We start from the raw sequence: 15,785 nt of genomic DNA on the forward strand, positions 1-15,785 counted from the left end.
CGTAGAGAGGCCGTAGGAGGACGAGGCCGCTCGCCCGCCGTTCCTTCCCGGCGCTTCGCATCCTGCCGGCTGCAGGAAAAGAGCTACAGGGCTTTCCGTGGGGGGCGTGCGGCCCCCAGCTCCGCGGGCGGTCACAGCTTGCCGTCTGATGCTCGGGCCCCATTCAGGATTTCAACCCCCTTCCAAAAAAGAAATTAAAAATATTTGGATTGTTTTGCTTGCACTAAGGCAGGCATTATAGCAATGCAATCAAAAGTGGTTACAGAAAGATTGAAGTTAGTCCTACCTAGTTGGACCCTTGAGGGCGATTCATTCATATGCACTTGAGGAAGTTTTTGCATGTGCTTATTAAAATAGTATTATGTGTTAAGACGTAAAGAGAATCTCTGTCGTTCTGTACTTACAGGCTATCGAATTATATTCTCCAGAAGGTGCTCAGGGTAGGTGGGCTGTCAAGTGTAGTATTTGAGATGGCAGCTAAACACAGCCCTTCCATTTAGTGGTCTTAATTGCCATGCTCAGTCTGCCGCTTGGTTACTTTCATCTGTTATTGTGTAGAAAGCAGTAATTTCTTAATGTTTATTATGCAAACCAGAAAGGTGATTTTTTTTCAGAATTAAAATATTACTTTGATTAAGGACATCTATTGTGTGGACTTCACTTCTATTCTGATCTCCACCTGTCATCTTCCAGCATGGGTAGAGAACAGCATCACAAATCCCAGGCTCCACAACTTGTTTAGGCAAACTTCCCACTTGCTCTCAGAATCTTACTACAGAGATTGCTTTTGTTGTAAAGCAGCTGTCTTCATTTGATTCTGTTAGTGTACTTTGAGTACTCTCAGCTGACCAGGAACAGATACACCAGCACTCATGACCACGTAACAAAGGGAGTCACATTCGCTTCATACTTCTTCACATCAGGTTGATGACAAAGATCATCACTTCAGGTTCAAAGCAGATAGATTACAGACTGTCAGCATAAGTGGAGTAAGAACCATTTCCTAAGGCAGAATACTTTCTTTTCTTATGGTACTATAAAGGGAAGATAACTGATGATTCACCCTGTACAACATAACAACTAACAAGTGTAGTGCAGTGGTGTCATGCTGCATTCCGATCCTTGTGCACCAGCACAAGGAGCGTGCAGTTCCAGGGTTTCAGCGTGTGTTGATAGGTGTACACAGCCAGCAGCTGAGATAACAGGGAACGAATCTCCAGAGCAGTGTTGTCTGCAACAGATGTTAAGATTTATAATAATTTCTATTGGTAACTTTAAAATGTGGTTCTTTAAGCCTTTCATAAGAACTGCTGTTCGGACTAACAAAAAGCATCAGTCAGTTAATTGCTAACTGCTACCCCTATATTAGTTTTTTCCCGTTGTCTCCAGAAACTCCATCCTTTTACATACAGCACTGCTGCAAGATGCCTTTGAAGCTGCAGTGTGTGGGCACTGTGTGCTTCTCTTGACCTGCCCTCCCTAGTGAAGCATGGCATCAGCTGTGTGAACTACTGGTATTAAGACAAACATGCACAGCACCTGCTTCAACTGTCATTGCTGAATTTAATCTAGTAAATGAATGACTGAAAATCTGAGGCTGCCATACAGAAGCCTAAAAGAACCTTCTAAGAACTTGGAATAACTTTCACGCTGGTGAAAGCACACACACTAGCCCTGGGTAGGTAACTGGCAGGTGAGCCAGTGAGCCCAGCTAACATACCACACAGGTGGAACTGAACTTCATTGCTTGTTCCTGTTTAATGACAGTTCCAGATAACATTTTTCTACCAGTATGTGGAGGTCATGGAAATCCTTTCCATTATCCAACATCGATTATGTCACTGGGTACCCAGTGGAGTTTCCTATTACTCTTCCTATTATTCTTCCATCTTTACCAAAGGAAAGAACAGCCGCCCCCACTCTCTCAGTCCAGTACATTCTTTGCGTGTCTTCCACTTCAGTGTTCTGAATCTCATTTCCTTTCCTAAGACTGTACTTACTTCTTCTTAAAATCTTCTCTAGGGTAGTCTTTTTCATCCCCAGTTAAGGGGCTCTTACTTTTTTTCTTCCACTTTTTTAGATAATTAGTATAGGATGTGAATTCTTTCATTTTTCCCTCATTCAAGAAGAGGGGCAAATAAGACCACCAAAACCACAAAATGAGTCCTCTTACTGCTGCAGTACCAGTTTAAATGTTGACTGTTGCTGCAGTTACCTCATTTTTCATTTAATTCACTGCCCAGTACATTTATGGTCCAGGATCCTAACTGGTAGATCAAAACTGGAAAACTCTTTAAGTGTTCAATTATTTGACAAGTTAGTGTCAGCTGCACAGAATTACTGTTAGTAACCCTCTGCTATCAAGGATTGAGAATAACAGAAATTACATCCTGTTAAAATGTTACCTTAAATATTCAATACTGTGAGCACAGGGTATATCCTCTGTAGCTATTCAAGAGAAAAGAGAACTCAGATATATTAATTGTTACACTATTCTGAAACTGTACCATAATGACCACCTTATCCTCATCACAGTCCTGCCTAAGTTATCACTGTGAAAATAATTTAGTATATAGTAAACTACATGTGATAAATGCTGCAGAATCTGCATTTCTAGTTGTTTGAAACGTTCAAATTTCAACAAAACCTGAAACAGCACAAGATGTGTTTTTTTTCTTTAATCATTTATCTTAATACAATGATTCCCAAACTTCTGTTGTAGAAACCAAGTGTCAACCAACTGATGAAGTGAGCAAGATAAGAGAGAAAAGTAATGGTTATTTGCTTATTTCTCTTCAAGTATTTTACAGTCCTATAGCGCCCTACAATACTCTTTTTAATTTTAAGGTGCTGTACCCAGTTTGTACCACAATAATGTAAATTATCCTTTTCTAGTCAAGCCATTGGCAGGCTGTCACATGTTGCATCACAATGACTGTTATGTCTGAAACATCACTAACATGATCCACAAATGGCAAACTGTTGAAGTCCGTGTTCTGCTCATGAGACAGACATAGAGATTTGCATGTACAGATGGAACAAAAGGGGAGAAAAGTGGGACAAAGCTTTATGAATGGGAGGAATCTGGCTTTGTAGAGCTTTGAGTTTAAATACTTGCAAGCTTCAAACTTGTTTCCCTTCAACACAATTACGCAATCCCATCAGTTTCACAATTACATAAAAAAGTGAATAATTGCAGCACAATAGTTCCACAACACATGTGAAATCCTCATTTATATTCAACCTATATTTTAAAAATAGTTGCCTGCTTTCCTGCTAGGTTAGAGTAAGGTAATCCTACAGGAGCTAGAATACAGCTTTGTTGATACAGTTGAACAGCTTGGTTACAGACTGGTATATTAAATTGAGTCTGTCTTTACATCAAAATGTAATATGCTCTCTCTCTCATTTTATGTCTCTAGAGAAGTGTCACGCAGTGCCAGATGCCTGGCCTGCTACAAGGTGTGCAGCTATTACAAACACTGGAGGCCCCTTTCAGAAGAATTGTAAGTTAGGGGTTAGAACATTCAGCAACTTTAAATCACAGATATTTCAATCCATGTACTATATTCTCACATGCACAGTGTTCTATACCACTGGTATGCAAGATTTTTTCATGTTTATTGGGTGACTGCTTCACTCATGACTTGTACTTATCAAATTTACTTCTCCATTTATATGCAATTCAATGATTTCATTTTATAAATTTAGTAGTATAGAAGGGATAGCAAGTTTTACATACAGATGATTACATACTTCACTCAGAAGTACCAACTGTAACACTCCTTGTTTAACAATACATCAAGGAAGTTCACAGAGCCTATTGAAATAAAGGTAGTGCATGAACAGACTATATGAGATAATCATTGTGCAGGGAAATCTGCAGATAGGAAATCTGACTCAGAAGAGGGAGAATAGATGAGGGAAGGACTGTTAATAAAGAACATCAGAATAAATTAAATATAATACAGAGTGAAATATAAATGAAGCTCCATCTATCACATTAACTGTAATAAGAATCTAAGTTCCACAGCAGATTTCAGAAGACACAGACACAATAAATATGGTCTCAGGTGACCGACATGTTCACATTTCCTAATTTACACTGAAATGTATGGAGAAGCATTTGCCAGATTTTACAAGCATATGTATTAAGTGTCAATATGCAGTCAATTTTAAAGAAAGAAAATTAAAATTTTTTTTTCATATTGCAAGAAATACCTGAAGTACACACAGATTCATTCTTAAGAGTAGGAAATACACAACAGTGAGGTCAAGGAAGGATCTGTGAATCAAATAACTAGTTTCATGTATTACACTTAGCCACGTATTAAACTGTTTGAGTATATTTTATCTTCCCGCAAATGCACATGCTGTAGAGAATAAATTTGTGCAGGAAGTGGTTTCTTTTTGATTTTCATTCTTTTAGTAGATTAGTAGTTATTTGGGTGGGTTTTTTGATAGATAATTTTGATGTATATCCTGTTCACTGAATGGCAAGAAGAATCAAACTCAAAAAGAACGACTTCTTTCTGAACCTACAGTTTGAATCACCTTCCTTGTTTGTTTATGAATTGCAATTAAACATAAGATACAATGAAGTTTCATCAGATAATCTCCTTTCAGTTTACTTCTTTGTGTATTTGCCAAACTTCTAATTTAGTCATTTTGTTTCTTCTTCAAAGAATCTTAGAAAAAGTTGAATGAATTTTAAATGATGGATCAAAAGATACAACTTTCAGCCCTCAGTGATCGTAAATGGACTTATTCAGTGAGTCTACTGAACTACTTTTCTTATGATCTAGAATTATGATGATGCTTTGCAGCAGTTCAAACCATGTTAAGTTAGATATTCTAATTGCTGTTGCTTTCTTCATTAAAAAAAATCTGAATGTACGTAATTTTACTAAGATTAAAGTCACTTTATTATTTTCAGACAGTTTATCTTATATTACAAAAATCCTTAGAGGTCAGCTCGAACTCCAAAACCTGGTCCTTTGGGTGGTTCAGTCAGAGAAGTTAGGCCACCGGCTGGCTCACAAGAAAAACGTCCACTCCTGAAAAATATTGTAACCACAGTTACTGCTTGATCACCAGAGAGAAGATAGTTAAGCATCTGACTTATGGCTGAAGCCACATTTTTTTACTTTCATTCTTCCTGTTCAAAAGAAATAAGAAACGCATGATGCTACTCTTAAATCAAAAGGATTCCAAATTCAAGTACTGACAAATAGTTTCATAACTATTTTTCTTCTTTATTTATTTACTTCTAGGTTGGCTAGACAAAAGTGATGTTGATCCCAGTAACAAAGGCAGTATCTAATTGTGTCAGTGATTTTTAGTAAAGATGCTTCCCTGTGTTTGGTTGAAGATTATTGTTCATGTATTCAGAAAAATCATTATAGAAAGGAAACACATCCAAGTCAAATTAATTCCTCCATTCACACAAACATTTATGTAGTTGGGCCAACCAATAACAATGGAAAATAATAGATAAATTCAGAAATAACTCTTCCACAATGTTTTGATCATTGTGGTTTTTGTTAGGAAACAGAAAAAACCCAAAGAACCTACAGGAATTTATACTGTTCTACATGATATAGAAATAAAAATCCAACAGGTGCTATCATTCATCTATTAGATACTAAGCCAAATCGTAATTAATTGTTTTCACATTTTATGGTCCTCTGGTTAGTCATCAAGAGCATGAAAATTCTCAGAACTTTCCAGTTCTTTTTGGCTTTGGATACATAGAAGGGCACTGAATGCATGCCATTCTGTTCATTCATTAATGTTTTTTAGCTGTAGATTGTGAACTCAAACCATGGGAACAGAAAATGTAGTTTCTCTAAAGGATCAGCCTTAAGTAGGTGGCCAGTGCTATACACATATAGCGCACCTTGGGCCGGGTTTGGGAACTTTCCCAGCTTTTAGCTCGTCAATTATTTCTTCAATGTCTTTGGGTGTCAAATCTTCCTGTAAATAAAAAAAATAAATCGTTGAAAAAACAGTAGTTGTGCTAATTGCAGCATTCAAAATTCATCAGATTAGTGCCTCTCTTAGCATTGGTAATTTTGATCCTGTCCATTAACATACATACTGGTTTCAAGAATTGGGAAAATTAAAAAGCCTACTATAATTTTAACATTAAAATTGATTTACATATTGTCACAGAAGTTACATTAAAACTAAACGTTCATATTTGTCATCTATAACATGGGTTTTTATCTTCAGCTTTCTTGGTATATTAGTGAACTGGATCTCTGCCTACCTACTATATGCCTGCCTCTGCAAGTACTGCAATATGGTGCCAGCTGTGCCAAAAAAAACCAAAAGGCAGGTACAGTTCAAGAGAACAGTTCTCAAAAAATTAATCAGTCTGTCATAACAAAATAAAATATTTTAAAAATAAGGTTGTTTTTTGGTTTGGTTTGTTGTTTGTTTGTTTTTTTTAAAAAAAAGCAGGACTTGGTCTATATATTAATTCCTTTAGTCTGATGACATCCAAGTGAGCCATAATTCAGAAGTCTAGATGTTCAAAAATACTGTTAAAAAAGTCCATACTTTCCAACAGACTGCTTTAAAGTATTTTTAAAAGCTTATCAAATACCTATTTAAAAATTCCAGATTTACAGGCATACCCCTATTGCAAAAAATGCATCACCCCACTTGTATAAATCAAGATAGTGACTGAAAAGAAAAATATATTGATACACTGGGATACAGATGAAGTGTTCCCAGAAGAGGCCAAGAAACTAAAAGATGCTCTAGGTTCTAAGTTGTTTCTGCCAATAGGATTTTGAACTAACTAACTAACCAAAACTTAGGAATCCAAAACAAGTGAAAACACAGGTAATGCAGCAAAGAAGTTTAATCTTTTGAAAGGGAATGTAATACTTACGTAGTAATTGTCATTTATTTGTACCATCGGTGCATTTACACAAGCACCTAAGCATTCGACTTCTATCAGCGTGAAGAGTTTATCAGGTGTTGTTTCCCCAACTTTTATACCTAAACCAATAAAGAGTATTATTAGGTTCAGCGATGGTTAGTGAACAAGATTAATAAAGCGTAAGTCCCACACTCCCCTCATTACTTGTATTTTGGCCTTAAAAACATTTGCATAGTTAAATCCTCTTACATTAGACCAAAATGTTTCCACTAAACAAAATCATCTCCTAAACTGTGAAGTCAGTCTTCGGATACATTTTTGAAACCTCATTTACAGGTATAAAGGTACGATTTATTGACAGATAGCCATGAAATTACAATTCTAAGAGAATGACTCTACTTAGGAACATTTTTAGTAATCAATGCAATAGATAAAAAAAAAAAAGGGAAAACATAGCTTTCCTGTGCTGATAAGAAATGCATTAATATACAGTGTTGAATACTGGATTCCCAAATTAACAAAGATCAAAGCATCTGCTGTGGGATACAGGCTGGGCAAGGAGTGGACTAAGAGCAGCCCTGCAGAGAAGGGCTATGGAGTGTTGATGAGCTGAACATGAGTGAGCAATGTGTACTCCCAGCCCAGAAAGCCAATCACACCCCGGGCTGCATCAAGAAAAGTGTGGCCAGCACAGTGAGGGAGGTGATTGTGCCTTTCTACTCTGCTCTAATGAGACCCCACCGACAGTGCTGCATTCAGCTCTGGGGCCCCCAGCATAAAAAGGACATGGACCTGTTAGACGGGTTCCAAAGGAGGGCCATAAAAAAATGATCAGAAGGCTCCAGCACCTTCACCGTGAAGAACAGGCTGAGGGAGTTGGGGCTGTTCAGCCTGGAGAAGGCTCCAGGGAGGCCTTACATAGCCTTTCATTACTTAAAGGGGGCCTACAGGAAAGATGGGAGGGACTCTTCATCAGGGAGTGTAGTGATGGGACAAAGGGTGACAGTTTCAAACTGAAAGAAGGTAGATTGAGATTAGATAGTAGGAAAAAGTTCTTGACCATGAGGGTGGTGAGACCCTGGAACAGGCTGCCCAGAGAGGTTGTGGAAGCCCCATCCCTGGAAGTGTCCAAGGCCAGGCCAGATGAGGCTTTGAGCAACCTAATCTAGGGGAAGGTATCCCTGCTCATAGTGGGTTGGAACTAGATGATCTGTATGATGCCTTCCAACTCAAACCATTCTATGATTCTTAACCTTACTTCAGTAAAAAAAACCCTCAAGAACAACTTTTATGTAGCATATTCCTTAAAAAAAAATATTTTGCATTTAAAAAACTGCCATAGCATTCAGAGTCCTCTCTTACACATGGAATAGGGCTTACTTTCTCAGTCCAAGAGTCAGATTGGAATAACGCATTTTCTGGCAAATTACCTTTAAAATCACTTTAAGACCACTACATGGCACTCCAGACAATGGCTCTTTCTGCTCTACTGTATCAAGATCTTTAAAGAATAAAATACAAAACTGAAATTTGATGTGTTTAGTGCCTACTTTCTAATGATTTCACTCTATTTTCAATACTATTGCTCTGTCCCCAACCATATGAAAAATTTTACTTCAGTATCATTAAACAAATTTAAAAAAATACAAGATGTATATTACAAATTCATGTCATACCAAGTTTCTTCTTAATGGCTTCTAGAATACTATCAGAGTCTCGCAGCATGCAAGGCGTAGTAGTGCAGACCTGAATATGGTATTTCCCAACAGGTTTGCGATTATACATCGTATAAAAGGTTGCTACTTCATACACTCTCATGGGAGGCATTTCTAAAACCTCAGCAACCTGTAACAAGGGGAAAACAGACACTGCATTGAATTCTCACAGGGCATCAGTCAGAGCATTTAACAACCCATTTCAGTGAAGTCACCTGCCCCATCTGCAGTCACAGATGAGTAAGAGGGAGGGGATGGGTATCGAAGCACAGCTGTATTCAAGTGCCAAGAAAGGACACCCGAGTCACTCCGAGTGGAGTCATCCTGCTAAAGCACAAACTCCATTGAACTATGGGTTAGCACGGCAACAAGCTCCAGACTATTGCCCTCCGGCATCTAGCCTCATCCCCTCCGGCATCTAGCCTCAGCTGGGCTCCAACTTCCATTGTCAGCTCCAGCTCACAGCACACTTCTGCTCTTTTCCCACATGAATGAATGAATGAATCTGCTTACATTAACACACTTAAGCCTTTTGGTAAGGAAATACTCCTAGGCTGGTACTACACTCACCTAATTGAGATACAGCAGGTCTGTCTCAGGTTCTGTGATACACCTTAGAAACAGCAGGGCTGTATCTGCAGATTGGCATCACAGCTAGTAAATAGGGAGCAAAGCACAACCCCCATGGAACCAGTTCTGGTGCAAGTATCCCTGACCTCATTAACCTGTAACCCTGGCACACCGCTCAGGATGAGAACTGGCTCTGGTTTCAGAAGTGTAACTGTTCTAGGTTCCAGTTTCTATGGCAAGCAAATAACAAACCAGAAAGATCTTAAGATCGTTTTAAACATAGTATCAATTCAAAACTTAAATAAACAAAAACACTTTCCCCATTCTGTATTAATGCAGCTTTGAGGCTTTATGCTACACTGTACAAACAGTAGCAATGTCTGCCCTTCTCTAAATGTGTATTTAACTCCTTCAATAAATTTCTGTAATGCTCACAAATACTCACTTAACATATCCTAACTGAATTTGATATGCCAGACTGTAACACAAAAGATGATTTATTCATACTGATATAAACCAGAATTTTTTATTTCCTAGCATTTGATTACTGTCATGCAACCTATCACTTCGGAGCAGTCTAGTTTCTTGCTTGCTTATTTTATAACAGTTTTTACTAAATAATTCTATAAATCTTCAGGGCACTTGCTGTGAGGTATTGTAAACCACTCATACTACATGTAACACTGCTCTGCAGAACTCTTCACAGGCCTAGAGATATAAGTACAACTGTGGCAATGTGTGTAGTGCCAATAATCTGAGGAGAAAAACCCCACCACTTTGTACTTTTTTTTCTTTCTCACATTCAGCAATGAACAAAACGTTTCAAGTTTCTCTTCCTACTTCCAGGATGACTCTGGGAAAAGAGCCTATCTAAAGAACTCTCAAGTAACTTCTGATTTTTTTCTGTCAGTAGTTTCTAGCAATGGGCTAACAGTATGTAAACAACACACCTCGTTTTCTGCATCCCTTTTCCCTTTTATTTTCTTACATGTAGTCTCATAAGGAATACTCACAATTCAGTGCCATATGCAAATTCCCACATTAGTACACTTTGATAAAAAAAACACTAATATTCTATTAAGATATTTAAAGAAAACAGTAGAGTTGTGCTTAAAAGATAATTAAGTACTAAATACCTTGTTCATAGCTGATATGGGCAACCATCCATGCTGTCTTTGGGCCAGATCTAGTACTGCCATGACAGCTGCAGACTTGTGTCCCCCCGGGTAGCTGTTTATGATAGCTTCTATTCGCTTTTTTAAAGGAAAGAGCGGGAAAAATAATCAGTGCTAATCTAAAGACAAAATCTGTGGGTTTGTTTTTTTTTTTGGTCTGCATACCTTTAAGTTTTCAGGTGTGAACTCAAAAGGAGTATCTGGATTATTTTCAGGACTATCTCTGTGCTTCAGGAAGAGAGAAAGAAAGCATGTAAAACCAGGGTTGTCAGGAAATTGTTCATTATACATCTATCTATACAACAGATTTACTAGTGTAAAGTTCCTTCTCATTAGACAGTTACAGTCAAGTTGCTTGAATCAAACCGGTTTGATATAGTCCAAATAAAAATTTCATAGTACTCAATCATAAATAACTAAATAGCTCTGAGAAATTTATCAAAAATAATTATTTCATCACTCTTAAAAATAACAACTTAGTCCTGTTATTTCCTATTCAAATATTATTTCTTGATGAATATGGAATTGTTACCAAAACATACATTTTTAACACCGTTCATACAGTTTGGCAATGATGTTCAAACTCATCCCAGGTAGGTTAAGAGTCCTCCAGTTAATACCTTCATAAACCACAAGGCACTAAAGCAATAGCCTGTTTTTAATTTTCCCATGAGACATTAACTATAAGAACTTCAAAATTCATCAGGAAACCTGCTATATAACTAAAACGTTTGCATATTCAAGCATATATCATTAACCTATTTTAACGTATTCTTTAGATTTGTAATGGATTTCAACATTTTAATCTTAGATAAAATTCCAAAGCAGAATGGAAGAAGGAGAATTTTGAATTAATGTTTCCAAAATAAGTTATTCTATCATATTATTTTTAGGGTGGTCTTCTGGGTTCTTTTATTTTGAGAAAATACAGATTTGGAAGTCTTGAAGAAAGTGACGTTTTCCTATAATAAAATCTCAGTTCTGACAAAAAGCCTTATCCACCAGAAACATTTCCTGCATATAATTTTCAGTTATCTCTAAACAGCTCATCATTGTGTCCTTGAAATACTCATAGCTAAATTTCATTCCAAACTTTATACAGTTTTCCAATGGAGGAAGTTTCAAATTAAAGGGAAAGTCTGGGGAAAAATGCAAGCTATACTTCAGGCTTGATGTTAAAAGTAACCCACAGCCAGCTAATAGTAAAGAAACCCACTCCACTGACTGCCTTGGTCTTCTGAGGTAACCCAGGATGATTTTTGCCATTTCCACAGTGTTCTTATTAAGCAGTGAAGGATATAACGGAAAAAAAAAATCTTAACACTGAAAAAAAACCCCCTGACACTGAAAGATTGTCATCAATGCAGAACTTAAAATATGTATGGTCCATAGCTAGTCCTGGATTTAGAAATGTTATCTTGGAAATATCGAAAGGCCAAATGCTTAACTTCCATTACATCTCTCGGTCTAGCAAAAGATTCCCTTTGCTTATCCTGGCTCTATCTTGGAGCAGGCAGTACTACTGCCACCATCAATGTGAGAGCATTTTCAGCATATCATCTCTAAACTGATATTCTTAAATTCACTAAGTGTGAACAAGAAGAATAAAAGAATAATGAAGAAGTGAAGCTACAGTTTGTCACACAGTTCTGTGCAGCAAGGCTTCAAGATACACTGTAAAGGCTGCAGCACAGGTGAACACTAAGTAATATTGTCACCTGTTTTGTTTCCCGTTTTCCTCACTGGGCTTAATCTTAATTCTGTGCTGTGGAGAATGTTTTAGTTTTCATCAAGTTCTTACGGAGTTCTAGGCCGACTGAACCGTTACAAATTTGTCAGTCACATGTTCCCTAGTCTTGCATTTGTCTGCTGATGCACCATTTATTCAAGACTGGTGTGAGCTTATTTGTTCCTAAATTATATGGGTGCATTTCTGCCTTTTTTTTTAGGATACAGATTCTGCAGAACAAGATCAGAATTAAGGACACAGTATTTGAAATAATATTATGTTAAAAGACAGAGCAGTTGAGGTTGGAAGGGACCTCTGGAGGTCATCTGGGCCAAATCCCTCTGCTTAAGCATGGCCACTCAGAGCTGGTCGCCCAGGACCACATCCAGATGGCTGCTTCTGAGTATCTCCAAGGTAGGAGACTCCACAACCTCTCTGGGCAACCTATGCCAGCGCTTGGTCACCTTCCTAGTAAAAAACTGTTTCCTGATGTTCTCTGAGGCTGTTCCCTCTGGTCTTGTCACTGGCCACCACTGAAAAGAGCCTGGCTCCATCCTCTGTGCACCCTCACTTCAGGCATTTATAGGCATTGGTAAGATGCCCCCCCCCACCAGCCTTTGCTAATGGTACCAGCTCTCTCAGCTTTTCCTCATGTAAGATATGCTCTTAAAAAGAAACCTGTATATTAAGGCTTCCCCCATACACGAACTAAGTACAAATAATTATGTCTGTACAGCAGTTTGTTGAAAAACAAAGTCAAACAAATTCTATCCACACATTTTTTTCCCCGATTCCCTTCTCATGCTCCCTAATTTCCTGAAGTCTTACACAATACATTTTCATTCCATGCGCAGCTTGACTGTATCATGTTTGTATTGCAGGATTCAGCCTAACCCACTTAAAGTGTGAATAACTGCCTACGCAAGCTACGCTGTCCCCACAGATGATGGTACTCTCCCAGAGAAGGTATTAAGGCTGTTGAATGGTCATCTCACATTCTTTTCGTGACACCAGCCTGGACCAGTTTATTATTCTGTATTGTATTATTCTTTTTCAGAGATCTAATCATCTATTTGTCTTGACACACAGAATTATTTAAGAGCACTGAAGAATTACAATAGTATAACTAAAGTAATTTAGCTTTCATGTACACAATAAAAAAGCTTGCCTGAAACTTGACTAATGTCTGTGATAAACACCAGTCCAAAACATTGCAAACCAAAATAAGAGAACTCTGTGATATGCAGGAGAAAATATGTTTAGGGCAAGAACCTGTTAAGAGTCAAAGAAAAGAAATTTATTACTTCTCCAACGGAAAAATACCCTACATTCACTATTCCAGCAGAACTCAAGATATACACCTCTCAAATTAAGAATGGTAGAAGTGCTCGCACACCCAAGTATTTCACTGACCATCTTCACAGCTAACTAAAGCTGTAATACAGCAATTCTCCAACCTTCTGTACGGAACCCCCATGCAGCCCTGTGACAAAAAGCCCACATCAGCACAATCAGTGTTAGGGAAACTCAGTCCATGTGTTGAAAACTACAAAGTAGAAGTGCACCAAAAAGCACCGATATGCTTTGCACAACAAAACCAAGACATCTGCATGTAAACTGACATACAAAGAGGATGACCACAACAAGTCAGATTTACTCCCAAGTAAGCCCACTACTCCTCCACAAGCAGTTTTTAACAACCTTTGACACTTCATCTGCTTGTAATATTCCAGAAAACTAAGACTTTTTTTAATGTTGGGTTATTTCCTCCTGAGAAATCTGGTCAGAAAATGAAGTCCCATTTTCTAATTGTATACAAACACCCTGTGTTGATTAAAATAATGCCTTCAGCTCAAATCAGCGATTTCCCTTGAAATTTGTTGTGTTAACATCTGAACTCTGCTCTGAAGGTTCTTAGTTGTAGTTAGGCCAAACAATTACACACACATACACACAATGATATCCAACTGTCTTCTTCCCATAGCTTTTTACTTCATGGAAGAACAAATATTACCCTAATTAAAAAAAAACAAAACACAAAACCAAACCAAACATATTCATAGAACAAACCTCCACAGAAACAGTTTTCTTTGCTCTTCTAGCAAAAAAATCTTTTGCAGAATAAAAGTAAGAGAAGTCAGTGATGCTCTTAAATAAACAGCTGCAAATCACAAGGAGCTAACTAAAACACAGAGCTACTTCCCTTTCTCTACTTTCAGGCTCCTCCCTCCAGCAAATAATTTAAACAGTTACATAAATTCTGAAAACAGCCTGGAGAATTTACAAAGCTATTTAGCTGCACGTGCCAAGCACCAACATCCATTAAGGTGCCATAGACACCTTTTGCCTGTCTTCACCAGCCTCAAGCTACACTTGCTCTTTCCTAAGTTATTAGCCCACACTATTTCCTCTGTTCCTTGAATACCAGCTCTCACTCAGTAAATCAGGTTTCTGGAAAAGCATACAAAGCATGTACTATAATCCCATTAACGTCATCTTATGAAAAAAGCTGTAGAGGCAGATGCAGAAAGGCAACAACAACCACCACCTGTCCAAAAAATGCTGAGAACCAGCTTTCAACAAAGTGGTCAATTCTTTAATAAAGTGCTGATTTCTGTGAAATGTTGTAAAAAAGCCAAACTATTCAGCTGTTAAACTGCAGACTAGATAAAGCTCTGAATGGAGCAGAATCTGACAGAATACACCTCTTAGAGATGCTTCAGGTTCTCTTCAGAGGTAGACAGACAATACATCTGCTTTACATATCTAAATCTGAAGGCTTTTTCTTTTTTGCAATCACTATTATTATACATACATAATATGATAATGGTCTCAACAATGAATCAATATGCAAAATCCTATATCAGATATATTATAAACAAGAACTGCACTTTTCACCTCCTAGTAATCAGGGCTAGACCTGGACCTAAGGTTAATTCTGTACCAGTTTTAGAAATCAAGTAAGTTCACCTGCAAAAAGTTTCACGAGCTTCAATTACAAACTCTATTAACTCCAATCGAAAAAGGAAACAAGAACTGTTTTATAAAGAAATACAGTTTAAGCAAAGTCTTATCTGCAATCGCAGACAAATGCTCATATCACCATTACTATTTATAAGAGTTTTCACTATAAAAGTAAAGAAATACATGGCCAAAAACTAAAAATCATACCTTCTGATACTCGGTCTAATAAAAAGTTATACTGAAGAAACAGTTTGTAAATGCCAGCAGGCTTCTATAGCAAAGTTCTGCCCATCAGAAGCTTTTAGGTAGGTTAAAAAAAGCATAAGGTAAATTCTTCTTACAGTAAGGTAGAAAATAACTTACCACAAATAAGGCTCCTCCACTGGAATTGCAAACTGCTGTTCTATGTAGGTGTCGGATCTGTCTTATCTACAAACAAAATAAAGTAGATAGTATTAGTAATCAATAACTTACATACTGTTAGTGCTGCTTTCAGAACCAGCTTGTTATCTATTCTGTTTGTAAGCTATTAATTCCACTGTCATCAATAATAATTTAAATAAAGTCAAGAAGAGATTAAGGGCTGTCCTGCACTACTAGGAGAGCAAACCTCTTAACTCATCTTGACCATTTCAGACAATGCAGAATTTAAAGGATTTACCTTCCAACAGGTAATACTCTGCCACAGCTAATGTAAGTGCCCTGAATACAAATTCTCATCAAATATTTCATGAAAAATT

The 15,785-nt window shown here is 37.5% G+C and overlaps 1 protein-coding gene across 1 annotated transcript; it reads right to left on the minus strand.

Annotated features, from left to right (window-relative positions):
* Positions 1–4,898: 4,898 nt before the first annotated feature.
* On the minus strand, positions 4,899–15,474 carry NDUFV2 (NADH dehydrogenase (ubiquinone) flavoprotein 2, 24kDa; the record flags this gene model as incomplete). The annotated part of the gene is made up of 7 exons (XM_009873536.1): positions 4,899–5,057; positions 5,900–5,976; positions 6,902–7,011; positions 8,569–8,737; positions 10,314–10,430; positions 10,518–10,580; positions 15,409–15,474. Coding segments are annotated over 7 exons (696 nt in total), but the record flags the coding sequence as incomplete, so codon positions are not given.
* Between the last annotated feature and the right edge of the window lie 311 nt (positions 15,475–15,785).

Source organism: Apaloderma vittatum, unplaced genomic scaffold (assembly GCF_000703405.1).
Source record: "Apaloderma vittatum isolate BGI_N311 unplaced genomic scaffold, ASM70340v1 scaffold23987, whole genome shotgun sequence".
NCBI lineage: Eukaryota > Metazoa > Chordata > Aves > Trogoniformes > Trogonidae > Apaloderma > Apaloderma vittatum.